We start from the raw sequence: 13780 nt of genomic DNA, 5'->3' as shown, positions 1-13780 counted from the left end.
GATGTGCAGAATTTTTAAATTTAATGAAGTCCAACGTGTATATTTTTTCTTTTGTTACTGTGCCCTTGGTGTCACGTCCAAAGAAATCATTGCCAGATCCCATGTTGTGAAGTTTTTGTGTGATTTTTTGTGTGATTCTCTCATTTTGTTCTTTTGCGACAGTTTTTTGGGGGGAGAGGTTATTAAGGGTTTCTTGAGATGCCGTATGAATTTTAGGATGGGTTTTTCTATTTCTGCAAAAAAAAAAAAAAAAAAAAATCATTGCTCTGTTGGTAGGACCTGTACTGACTGTGGAATGCTCGGGCTGACACTGGTGTTTGAACAGCATTACATCTTCCAGTCCATGAACACGGGATGTGTCTCCATGGATTTCCCTCTTCTTTACTTTCCTTCAGTGGTGTTTGACAACTTTCATTCTACAAGTCTTTCACTTCCTTGATTAAGTTAATCCCTAAGTATTTTATTGTTGGATGCAATGGTAAGTGGGGTTGTTCCTGTAGTTTCCTTTTCAGATTTGTTCATTGTACTTAGAAATGCCCCTGATTCCTGTGTGTTGACTTTACATCCTGCTCCTTTGCTCAATTTACTTATTGGTTCTCACAGCTTCTTTGTGGCGTCTTTATAGAGTTTTCTGCATATAAGATCATGTCTTCTGCAAACAGATCATTTTACTTCTTCCTCTCCAATCTGGAAGCCTTTTATTTCTTTCTCTTACCTAATGTCTCTGAATCTAACTTCCAGTGCCAGGCACCTTAGACGGAGCCTGCCAGTGAGTCTGCTGTGTTGGTGAGGAGGCAGATTCCGGGTCCTTCCCACGCTAATTCCTGCCTCACCTGTACAGTCTCAGCCATGAGCCAGGCTCCTCATCACATAGCAGAAGAGTTAAATTACCACTCGATTATGAAAAGATACCTAGAAAATCCACACAGAAGTTCAACACCACACTTCTGAATAGCTTATGGGTCAAAAAGGAATTACAAAGAGTTTTTTTTTTAGTTGGACAGCAATGAAAAAACAGACTTGAAATGTTCATATGCTGCTACTGCGGTGCCCAGAGGGAAACATACAGCTTTGAAACACTACGTTAGGAAAGAAGAAAGCCTTAAAACCAATGACCTGTGCTTCCAGCTGAGGGAGGAAGAAAAAGCAGAGAGAAGTGAAGAGTACAGAGAAGAAAAGAAATAATAAATTCAAAGAGAGCAAATGATGGAATAAGAAACAACAACAAAAAAAAATTGAGAAGACTAAACTAGCCAGATGTTGTTTATTACAAATATTAGTAACAGTGATGAGCTCCTGCCAAAGCCATTAAAGAAAAGTAGAAATATAAGAACCAGCATCAGGAATGAGTGGACCATTTCTCAGCCCAAGCACAGACTTAGGACAACTTCATGAGAAAATACCACAAATACACTGGACACTGTAGAATGGGCTGATTCCTTGAAAAACACAACCTACTCAACCGGACACAAAGTAAAAGAGGAAAATCTAAGAACCACACATCTACTCATTAAATCGAATTTGCGATGACAAATGTTACCAAAAAGAGAATTGCAGGTCCCATCAGTTGCTAGGCAAATAAATCTCCCCAATCTTTCAGAAAATACAGAAGGGAGCAGCACACTCTGATACTAATACCAACATCTAGAATGTGGACATAAACACAAAGTTTTTAGCAATATAAGAGCCATTGAATGAACTTACCTGGAATTCCAGGATGGCTTGGCCCCTAGGTCTGGGGTCTCGGCAGGATTTCTGGAAGGCTGAACCCAGCCAGAACCCCTAATCAGAGCATCTCCAAGTCCTCCAGGGCATGGCAGCTTCATGGTGACTCAGGGCTCCTGGAGAAGCCGCCCAGAGCCTGCCCAAGCCCCTCTGACCCAAACCCTATCCCTTCTGTCTAAAGTCAACCAACAGGGGAACCAATGATCAAACTGTAGTATACTACTTTTGTTGAACAACCCTCCATGATGAATGAGAAGAAACTATTAAGGCGTGCACTGGTGTGGTTGAGCCTCAGAAACATGTCACCCAGATGAAATGAGATACAGAGGTACAAGGCACCTCTGACAGTAGGAGTCCGGATACTGGTTGTGTGTGGACTGGAGAGGAATCACTTGAAGGGGGTGGGAGAGCCCTCTGCAGGGTGAGGGAAAGGTCTGCCTCTTGGCTGGGGTGAGAACAAGGCATTTCCCGATAGGTAAACCTTGCGGCAAGACAGCCTCATTGACGGGCTTGATTTCAGTCCCGGGAGACTGAAGGGCAAGGCAGCGCACCCTGTGAGGGTCTGACTGCTGAACTCACAGCACAGGCGGGCTGCTTTGCTGCGGTCCTTGCATTTAGCTCCCTTGGGGCGCGAGGTCGTGTCTGTCACCCCGATGAGGAGAGTGGGCGAGATGAAAGAACGAGCCCAGAGTCACACAACCCATAAGGGGCAGACACTGGCCTCAAAAGGCAGCCCCCAACAGTGCGCAGCTCATGCTCTCACCCTCCGCGCCGTCCATGGTGGTGCATGGTGCGGCCTCTCTGGGGCATCCCGCATGCCCACAGGTTTCTTAAAGGCACGTTGTTGGCCTGGACACTGGCTTGAAGGAGCAGAAACCTGCAACGTAGGAGATTGTGGATTTCTTAATATCGCACAAAAAGTCCTGATTCCTTCAGCTCCAAACTATGGAAGGCATTCATAAGGAAGGGCTCTGGATTAACAGGGTTAAGCATTAGCTCCTTTCCTCATTTAGTGGAACAGCAGGGTGGGGAAAGGGCACTCACAGTCTTTTGAGCGGGCCTCTGAGTTTGCCTCCCGCTCTGGCTACATCCGGCTGTGTGATCTGGGGGAAGTTGCTTAACCTCTCGCAGTTGTCTCCGAGGAGCTGAAGAACTGTTGAGACAATTGACTGAGCTGGTGAGGTGGAACAGGGCTTGGAATGCCCAGGGCACTTAGTAAGCACTCCAAAAGTAGCAGAACACAGATGGATTATTTATGAGCTGGGTGTGAGAGTGGTCATCCCAGAGATGCTCTGGGGTAAATGCTGTCGCCCTTGCTGCTCATGTTCAGAGTCCTGGAACTGGGGGGTGACAAGGCTGAGCTCTGAACAAAGAGAGTCTTGACTCCCCAGCCCCTACGGTTTGCCCCGTGGGAAGTGGGGGGGGGTGGTGGGTGACAGGGAGGAGGCCCCTTCCCACCTGTGAGGAATGGAACCGCCCTTCCCTTGCAGGTTTGCATCTCTCTTCACCCAGCTGGAAGCGAGGCAGGAGGAGCTGGGGGTCGCCAACTTCCAAGTGGCGGTCACCACCATGGAGGAGGTCTTCATGCGGTAAGCAAGTTTGCAGCCGCAGACCCCAAAGGCTTTCACAGTGGGAGGGGTCCTGAGGGTCCTGCGTCTAACCCACGTCCCACGCTTGGCTTCTCCGGGGCACACCCTTGCCCTTGCAGGGTGGCCCGCCAGCCTCCCATGGGGACTTCCAGGAATAGGGATACTGCTCAGCACGGATCTGCTGGATACATTGTATCAACCTCCAGGAGGGAAAAACAAACCAAACAGAAATTGTATCACCTGGGAGGCTCTTTAGTCAATGAGGAAGGCTTATTACCACCCCCACATCCACCCCCCCCCCTCCCCCCCCCCCTCCCCACCCCCGCTGGGCTGGTGGTAGCACAGAGTGAAGGTAGTGGTCGTAGTGAGTGTCAGGAAGCAGGGATGCAGTGTCCTTCGAGGAGGGCCGGGATGGGCGGATCCCGATGATTCACCCCAAAGGCAAAACAAGGCCAGAGAGCGACATCAGATGCGGGAATATGTATCTCTTATGTGCAACACGCCTGCAGTTTACAAATGCTACTAATGATACATTAAAATATATTTTTTCTTTTATATTTTCCACCAGTCTACGTGGCTTTTTCTCTCCCTTTTGGGGGGTTCTTTTTCCTCAGTCTATAGTTTCTTCCCCCACGCTAGTGGGAAATTCTGCGTTCTTACTGTACTACGTTAGCGGTCGGCGTAGATACTGAAACACATCTCTGTAATTTGTCAATGTGCCAAGTGAAGTCATATCTTTGCTCTGCTCCTGGAAAACGCTAAGACCATGGGACAGGCACGCATCCTGCCGTCACCAACTTGTATAGACTGTATATTTTAATCCTTTTTTCAACTCCACAGAACTGTAATATTCGTGTTTGAGAACAGCAGTGGCCACTTAAACCCATGTAAATATACACCTGCTCCGGGTTCATTCCTCTTCCATCTCCGATAACTGTCCTCCTGCCCACAGGACATTCTGCATGGCACCCATTAGCGTTTTTATGCAGGAGCCAAAAACACTAGTGTTTTTTGGTGTTGGGGGTCTTTGGGGGTTTTCGTTTTTTGGGTATTTTGGGGGCAGGGGTCTGGAAATGATTTTAGTTCTCTAATTTTTAAAGGATATTGTCACCAGATTGAAAGTTGTTTGCCAGGGCACCTGGGTGGCTCAATTGTTTGAGCATCTGCCTTGAGCTTGGGGTGTGATCTCGGGGTCCTGGGATCGAGCCCCATACCAGGCTGCCTGTTTGGTGGGGAGTCTGCTTCTCCCTCTGCCTTTCCCCAGCTGTACTCGCCCACTCATGCTCTCTCTCACTCTCTTTCTCAAATAAATCTTGCCAAAAAAAAAAAAAGAAAGAAAGTTATTCCCAGACTATTTCCGAGTCTCCATTCTTGCTGCTGAAAGTGAGCCGTAGGTTTACCTCGTGCTCCTTTGAAAGAAATCTGGCCACTCTTCACTTTAGAAGTCATGCACGTTCCCCATGGTCTGTCTTGGTTCAGTTTTCTTTTTAATTACTGTCCTGGATGTCTGATGGACTTCCGGCCCCAGTGCAATGCCTTTCCTGAGTTCCACAGCGCCCAGTGTATCTGCTGCTTTCCGTTCTCTCACCGTGGGACAGGGGTTAGATCTTCTCATTCTCGGTGCTCTATTAGTTTTCTCTTCTTTTTCACCTTTTCCAGCCCTCTGCCTACTGGAGCCGCATGCTGGATAATATCCCCCGACGTGTCATCCAGGTTGCCTCTTCTCCCTCCAGCTGTGTCTGATCCTCGGTTCAATGCTTCCTCTGAGTTCTTTTAAACAATTACATTTTTATCGAAGTATAACAGACGTACCAAAAGGGGCACAAATATCGACCCTAAGGCTCCATACGAGTCCTTCGTCAGGCCTGTTTTCTGCCCCGCCTGAGCTTCTCTCTTCCTGCCTGTTCTCAGAGCCCACCCATGTGTCACAGAGTCATTCTGCTACATGTTCTTCTGGGAACCGGACCATTTCCGCTTCTGCATTAGCTCTGTGGCCCAGCTGGTACTAACTTTTGTGTGCAGTGTGACAAAAGGCTGAGGTTCTTTTTCCTGAACATGGGTATCCAGGCTTGAGGGACAATTTGGGGAAGAGACGTCCTTCCACACCAAATTGTTTGGATGCCTTCACTGAAAATCGGTCAACGTGTATGTCAATTTCTACATCCCCTACCCTGTCCCATGGAACTCGTTGCTGTCCCACACCAGCCAGTCCCACGCCACTGTGATCGCTGCAGCTTTGTGGGACGTCTTGAAGTCAGGGAGCAGATGGTTTCTCCAGGTCTATTTTTTGAAGATTGTTTAGACCATTATAGGTTGTTTGTGTTAATGTGTAAATTTAAATATAAACTCGTTAGTTTCTATTTTGGGGGGGAAAAAAAAAGACCTTGTTGGAAAACTGGTCCCTCGGTTACAGCTGGTAACAGCAGGTGAACGCAAGCTGTTCACAATAGGGAAAACGGGGAGGGGGTGGGGAGCAGGCGTAGAATAAATAAAAGGGAACTCGGTGCTTTCTGCTTGGTTTTTCTATAATGTAAAAGTTTCTAGACTGTAAAGTCCTTTTTTTTTGTTGTTTAAAGATTTTATTTATTTATTTGACAGAGAGAGATCACAAGTAGACAGAGAGGTAGGCAGAGAGAGAGGGAAGCAGGCTCCCTGCTGAGCAGAGAGCCCGATGCGGGGCTCGATCCCAGGACCCTGAGATCATGACCTGAGCCGAAGGCAGCAGCTTAACCCACTGAGCCACCCAGGCGCCCCCATTTTTTTTTTTTTTTTTACCTGAGTCTATTTTTTTTTTTTTAACCTGCTGGGTATATGATATGACTGGTACTAAATTGAATTTACAGATTAATCTGGGGCACACACCTCAAACACTCACCCTCCCAATCCACAGCTTCGTTGATATGGGAGGTCACCGCTAATTTTTACCAGCCCTGTTTTGCAGTTTCCAGAAGTTCTGCGTATGTTTTGTGAAACTGACTCCAACATATTTTGAAATTTTTGAAAGTTTGGAAATGGATTTCTGAATTTCGTTTCCAATCACTTGTTGCAGATCCAGAAATCATTTTTGCATTATCTACATCTGGAGATATTATTTAACTCCCTTATTCAAACAGTTTGGGGTTGATTTCCTTAGTATTTTGTGTGTAACTATCAAGTGTAAAGACAGTGCTGCTTCTTATTTTCCAGTCTTTACATCTCCACTTGCTTATCTCACAGTAGAGGCTTGACCACAACTGGCTCACTACAAGTTGAGAGGAGGGATGGCCTCTCCTGTGGAGGGGAATACATCGTGATACAAATCTCCCTCTGAGCTGCACTTGCCTGCATCTCAGCTTTTTGGCTATGTAGTATTTTCTTTACTATTTGGTCAGAAATCTGCTTATTTTTCCATGTGCTTTCTGCTCTGACAGGTGGCTTGCTTAGAACTGTGTTTCTTAATTTCCAAATTCAGGGAGATATTTTTAAAAAACTGTTTTCTTGTTTGGTCTTGCCTTCTTTGTCTTGTTAATCCACTTGATTTCTGGCTGCATTTCACTCTGGTCCTAGCATACACTCCGGATAGCCTCCGTCCTTCAAAATGCTCTGTCTGTGGCTCAGCTTACAACCTGTGTTCTTCGGTGGCTGGGTGCGGTATCTTGTGTACAACCAAAGGTCCAGTGGGTTCATTGCCATGTACAAATCTTCGGTGTCTTTAAAAAAAAAAATTATCTAGGGGCACCTGGATGGCTCAGTTACTAGACCATCCGACTCTAGGTTTCAGCTTGAGGTCATGATCTTGGCGTCATGAGATCGACCCCACGTCACACTCCACGCTCAGCAGGGAGTCTGCTCAACCCTGTCTCTCTCCCTTCCGCTCTTCATGCTGCTCTCTGCCAAATAAATAAGTAAAATCTTTTTTTTCTTTTTTAAAGATTTTACTTATTTATTTGACAGAGAGATCACAAGTAGGCAGAGAGACAGGCAGAGAAAGGAGGAAGCAGACCCCCTGCTGAGCAGAGAGCCCGATGCGGGGCTCGATCCCAGGACCCTGAGATCATGACCTGAGCCGAAGGCAGAGGCTTAACCCACTGAGTGACCCAGGCGCCCCTCAAATAAATAAATAAAATCTTCAAAAAAGAAAAAAAGCTACAACTTAAAAAAAAAAAAGTGAGGCACTAGGTGCAGATCACCATCTAGGGGAGGAGATTAGCACAAGCAACAGAAACAAAAATAAACAAGTAGGATGGTATCAAAGTAAAACATTTCTATACTGTGTGCAAACCCCCAGTGCCCACAACAGAACACTATTCACCATCAAAAAGAAGGAAAAATCCTATTGTTTGCACTGACACAGATGGACCCTGAGTGCATCATGAACCATGAAATAAGTCAGACAGAGAAAAACAAGTCCTGTATGGTCTCACTTACATGAGGAATCTCAAAATCACACAGACAGACAACCTCCTGGAAGCTGAGAACAGTTGTGTGGTCGCCAGAGGCAGGGGTTGAGGGGGGAGTTAGGGGCGGATCAGGCAAAGAGGGTCACAGGGCACAGACCTGCAGTTCCACGGCAAGTAAGTTCTGGGCATGTCACGTATGGTGTGGCAACTGCAGTTAACGGTCCTCTATTGTATATCTGACAGGTTTTAAGAGGGCAGATCGTAAAAGCTCTCACCTCAAGAAAAAGCTATTGTAACTACGTGAGGCGACGGACCAGTCCACAGTATATACGTACCCCGGAAACTTACACAAGTGCCTATGTCGCTTATATCTCAATAAAACTGGGGGAGGAGGACAGAGAGCAGACACCAGGAGGTAGAGATTTGAGGGACGAGCTGGATCCCATCTACCGCAGGGCAGAAGCCTCCGAGAAGCTCGCACTCTGGTGTCTGAGGAAAGCGCAATATGGTGCTCACAGAGATCCCATATCCCCTCCCTCCCTCCTGAAATTCAGTCTTAATAAGCGACACTCTTATTTTTGTAAATAGGAAAAAAAAAATTTCTACTAGCAGAAACCACATGAAGAGGAAAAATGTAAAAATACAACCTTACGCTGTGAAATATCAAAGGAAACACTGTGGCGAAGTGCCCTGTGGTGTCCCCTCTCCCCACACACCCACTGCAGATGACGTCCTGACAAGAGGCCCCGCAAATCCCAGGGATTGTCACTAATACTCCCTGCGTGTAGAAACGCTAAAGAACGGACAAGCACAACGCCTGGAAAAGTCATGGAGGAACCATCAACTGGAGAAGTAGAGCCCAGCCAAAGGCAGGGAGGGCCTCCGGGTCTCCTAACCGTAAGCACGACTGACAAGTAAAAGCAAGTTTGCAGAACTGGCTGGGTGACTCGTAGGCTAGGTCACCAAAGTGTCGGGGCCCTGCTCGCTAGCTCTCTCAGCCTTCCAGAGGTTTGCTGGGGTTGGCTCACATTGGCTCACGAGAGCCAGTTATTAAATTATCGAGACTTGTGCGAGCCAGTGAAACAGAGCAATTATTAAAAATTAAATGGCTCATGCTTATAAATAAGTCATGATAAAAACAGGGGTACAATTGTGATATCCATTCTGGTGTGTCTTGTTTTTTTGTTTTTTTTTCCACACCACCAAGCAATGAACTCTATCCTGACACTTCCTACCTGGAAGAATGGCGTCCAATCCCCAGGTTGAGGGGTCAGGCCGGCAAGACTGCCCCCCACCCCCATATCTGGACCCCAGTCCCAGTCATGTGGTCACCTGTGCTTCTGACCCAACTAGCTACACACCAGACGTCCCCACAGCCCCTTTTCGATTCATTTGCTAGAAGGGCTCACGGAGCTCGAGAAACACTCTCACAGTTAGCAGGTCATTATGAAGGAGATGCCTCTGGATCCAGATGAACACGGACACAGGGAAAGGGTCCGAAGTGTCCACGTTCTCTGAGAACGTGACAGTCCCCATACCTCCATGTGCTCCCCAACTGGAAAGCCTCTGAGTCCTGCCCACTCGGGTTTTTGTGGAGGCTTCTGGACATGTGCACGGTGGATGGATTACATCGCTGGCCGCTGGTGCTTAAACTCGATCTCCAGCCCCTGTCGCTTCCCAGGAGGTTGGGAGGTGGGCTTGAAAGCTCCAACCTTGCCATGAAGTGGATGGTTCCCCAGGCAACCAGCCCCCATCCTCAGTCGCTTTCTGAAAGTCCCGTCATTCGCACGACAAAACACACCTTAACCACTGTCGCTGCTTGGGAAGTTGGAAGTGTTTGAGGAGCTCGGTGCCAGGACCAGAATGAAGACCAAATATCTATTTCTTATCACAAACCACAGTGTCACAAATGGTAACACACGGACTTCATCTCCTCCTGCTCTGGCCGTGTCCTACTGTTACCAGTGCTCGTGGGTTGTCTACACTGACTCGTGTCTGTGCGATGGGCGTATCTGTCAACAGTTTGAAGTCGACCACAGTGAGACCGTCTACACACGAAACTTGGTACACACTATAAATCAGGGTTTAGTTGATCACTTTGTTCATTGTCTAGACTTAGAAAGTCATGGAGAAAAACACAAATAACGCAACGGAAGTTTGAAAACCTCTTCTATCCTGAGCCATCTCATTAAGAAGAGCAAAAAACATGAGATAATATCCTTCCAGTATTAAAAAAAGTATCGTTCAACTCAACAACAGTGCTGCTCACTCCCTCCCCCCGGGGATGAATAAGCAAATTTCTGGCACACGTCTTTGTTATCTCATGTGTACCCTGATCGTTAATGTTAATTAGAACTGACATTCTGGTCGGAACCGCACTCAGGAGAGCTAGCTGGTAAACCAGCCATGGGAGGGCACCATCTTGGAAGGGGATCCTCTGGCCTCGGCTGTGCCTTCAGACCACCACATCCCTGGCCCATCACCCACCATCCTGGATTCCTGACCCACAGAACTGTGGGAGACAAGACCCCTTCTGTTGTTTTGAGCCACTAAACCTGTGGATAATTTGTGCCACCGCCATAGACACTAACAAACACACTGTCTCTTACCGAACTGTACTAGAGGGAAAATGAGCCACACTGTACTGGACTGTTTTGTTGTGAAAAGTTCCATTAGAGGAATAACTGACCCAGAGGCTATGAATAAAAATATCTTTCCTGACTTCTTAACAGTTTGTTGCCAGCAATGAAAATGTCTTTTTGCCTTGAGCGGGGCTCAGCCAACCTTTTCTGGGCAAGAGGAATATCCTAGGCTATGTAGACTCAGGGCATAATCAAGGAGAGTATGCAGGTGCTTTGATAACCATCTAACACGTAATCATTTAAAATTGTGAAACCCATTCTGAGCTCAGAACCAAACAGAAAACAAGGCCTTGGGCTAGATTTGGCCCCGGGCTGTAATTTACCCGCCCCGGCCAAAATGGTCAGCAATGCTATGTTTATAACTGACTATTTTGCTCATAAGATAGATATTAAGGGGTATTTCATTTTTGCCTTAATTTGTGTAAGGCCGCCTCCGTTCTTTGGAAGTGCCATTGGTCAGTTAACTCAATATTCAGTTAATTCAGCATTACTCGGGGCCTGTTTAAGACTCTCTAGATCCAAACAAACTGACGTGAGTTGTGGTTTTTGTGAATTTGCATTTCTCTTTGTTTCGGCCTGGTTTAGGGTTAACAAGCTGTCAGACAGCAACACAGATGTCCAAGCCCTCAAGATCTCCTCCACGCAGTTCCAACAAAGAGTGTCTGTCAGCAGGATTAAACGCATCCAGTCCCGGATCTTCTCAATGCAGCCGGGCCTGCCAGTCCAGCTGAACACAGGGGTGAGGAAGAATGTCCCACGCACACAGGAGAGCAGAGGCACGTTCAGTTCTTAGAATCACGCTATTCCTCTGTCAAGAAGTGCAGGTCAACCTTTCACAGGGGTTGAGGGAAAAATGTGCAGATTTCCAACATAAAAGACAGGCCCCTGCTAGGTTTCAGCAATGCCAGGCTCTCGGCTCTAGTTCAAAGGCAACATCCCAGTGTTTTGTGGCCAGGATTAACCCAACGGAGAAAAGTATCGGAAAAGGTCACAGGAAAGGTCACAGGAAAGGTCTTGGCCCTTCTTCTCACCAAGAAGAAGAAAGAATAAAAGTCTGCTGGCCACAAGAGCATGTTTAATCTTCCTTTTTCATCTTTCACTGTGAAACAGATCATGCATTAGATCACCTGGAGTTTAAGATTTTTTTAAGCATCCTTATGAAATATACGGATAACCTAACATGTTCTTTTATTGTTGAAAAAAAATACTGATGTGCATCTACAAAATGGTCTCGATTTGGCCATCCATAAGGTATGAACTGTGAAATAGTGAGATTGGTTTTCATGGGCTAGGGAAGAGACTGATTCCACTGTTTCGTAATCTCGAATCACACGCTGTCATCCACGGTGCCGCTGAGTTGGAAAGGGTCTCGGGGTCATGGAGGCCAGCCACCCCCCAGGCTCTTCTCCAGACTCCAGCAAGAGGTTCATCTGGGCTCCGCTTGGCCACGCTTTGCTTCTGGAGACTTCCCAGGGAGGATTTTTCAGTGTACAACCTCAGACACGTGGAGAGCGGTGCCTTTAAAGGAATATTTCCAGTGACTGTGGCCTTCATTGTATCCAATGCAGGAAATTTCCGGGTTCCTTGGTAGAGACTCTCAGGGATTCGTCAGTGTTTGGGGCCAGGAACGGAGGAATCCCTGACTCAGACCTGACCACCAAGCCTCTTCCCACAAAGTCTCTAGGTGGATGAGCAGCGGCCCCTCCCCCTGCCTTGGCTCATGTAGCACCAGCGAGAGGCGGGCTGGGAGCCCATGGTGCTGACCCCCAGCCTCTCCCCAGCAGGCCCAGTACTGTCTTGATGCTCAGCGCGCATCACCACACGTTTCACAGTTACTGTCCGGGTCACAGGGACCATGCGCATGGGTACCCATGCTATGCGTCACCAGAAGTGAGATTTCTAAGTTAAAAGACTATATGAACATTAAATTAGGTATTCCTCCAGCTAATTTGTTTTCTAAGAAAGTCGTACCAAATTAAAACTCCAGCAGTGGCATTTTCCCCGCATCCTCCCCAACTGGAAATTTCTGATAATCTTGTAGGTTAAAAAAATAATAATAATAATAATGGCACCATATTTACATTTGCTATCTGTTCAGGCTACTCTTCCAGATCTTTCCAAACTATGACTTCTTTTTCTGCCATCGAATGTCCATCAGATCACTAAGTCAAAGAGTTTCTATTTGCAGCAAGTTCTGAACATCCCCAAGATGTCGGGCCCAGTGTGAGAGAGGGCAGCTGGGGGGTGCTGGGGGACGCAGAGGCCTCTGGTGGCTCCTCCCGGTGGCTCCTCCCCGCGGCCGCGCTCACGGGTGCCCCATTGCCATTGCAGGCCCGCCTCATCTGCCAGCAGTTCTATGCCATGTTTCTGAAAAGGTTCACGTACTCTTGGCGCAACTGGATGTTGATGGTAACGATGCAGGTCCTGGCGCCACTGGCGATCACCGTCTTCAGCCTGGCCTTCCTCAGCTTGGATACGCGCATGGATGAGGTCCCGCTGGAACTGACCCTAAAAACATACGGTCGAACCATCGTCCCTTTCTATATTTCTCCCAATTCCAGGCTGGGTCCTCGGCTTTCGGAATATTTTACAAACATGCTTGAGGCTGAGGAGCAGCTCCCTCTGGAGACCCTGGGTAAGTCCAAGGCTCCAGGGAAGGGTGTGCACAGGCTTGCTGCTCTCTGTGGGGGGACGCCCCATCCTTGGGAGCCACGCAGTGCTCCCTGAAGTCAGACAAACAGCCAGAAGGCTCAGGAAAACATCCTTAAAGCCCTAAATGACAGGAAGGGGAGGATCCCCAGGGATGAAACCAGGTCGTGTCTTTCTGGGGACTGCGGCATGTCCAAAAATGAAGTTGGTAAGTTATCTGATGTGTTGGACAAGCCCTGAGAGATTTATACATCTGTCAAGGGGGTTTGGTGACAAATGTGAAAAGGAAGGTCATGGGGCACCTGGGTAGCTCGGGTTGTGTGTCTGACTCTTGATTTCGGCTCCAGTCGTCATCTCAGGGTCGTGAGATGGGGCCTCTGGGTGTGTAGTCTGCCGGTGACTCTCCTTCTCCCTCTGTCCCTCTCCCTGCTCCCATGTGCACACCCCCTCTCTCTGTCTCCAAAAATAAATAAACCTAAAAGAAAGAAAAGGCAGGACGTTAACTCTGGCAGGGAGGTTGCACAAAAAAGGAAACAGAACACACCACTTGGTTCAGCTGTGAACCGATTTAACCAACATTATGCTGGGCTCTAGGGGACAGCAGGGGCAGGGAGCCTGCAGGGGCGGTGGGTAAGAGAGGAAGGTCCGCATCTCCATGACCAGGGTCAGTAGGTAAATGCGCCATTTAGCCCTCTGGAGGGGCACCCCCTGCGACCAGGCACTGGGGCCGTCGGGCAGGCCAGGGCATCGCTCTTTGTCCGTGCGAGTCTTGCAAAATTATTTGCTTTTAAAAGTT

The 13780-nt window shown here is 47.7% G+C and overlaps 1 protein-coding gene across 1 annotated transcript in view; it reads left to right on the top strand.

Moving 5' to 3' along the window:
- The window catches only part of LOC132027121 (ATP-binding cassette sub-family A member 17-like), a 58474-nt gene that overhangs the window by 23745 nt on the left and 20949 nt on the right, over positions 1–13780 (top strand). The window contains exons 16-18 of the mRNA XM_059415897.1: positions 3216–3314; positions 10921–11074; positions 12667–12970. Of these exons, the coding sequence (XP_059271880.1) occupies positions 3216–3314; positions 10921–11074; positions 12667–12970 (557 nt within the window). The remainder of the gene's footprint in view (positions 1–3215; positions 3315–10920; positions 11075–12666; positions 12971–13780) is intronic.

This window comes from Mustela nigripes, chromosome 11, assembly GCF_022355385.1.
Source record: "Mustela nigripes isolate SB6536 chromosome 11, MUSNIG.SB6536, whole genome shotgun sequence".
Lineage (NCBI taxonomy): Eukaryota > Metazoa > Chordata > Mammalia > Carnivora > Mustelidae > Mustela > Mustela nigripes.
The sequence above is the reverse complement of the archived record's forward strand: the minus strand, read 5'-3'. Positions and strand labels throughout refer to the sequence as shown.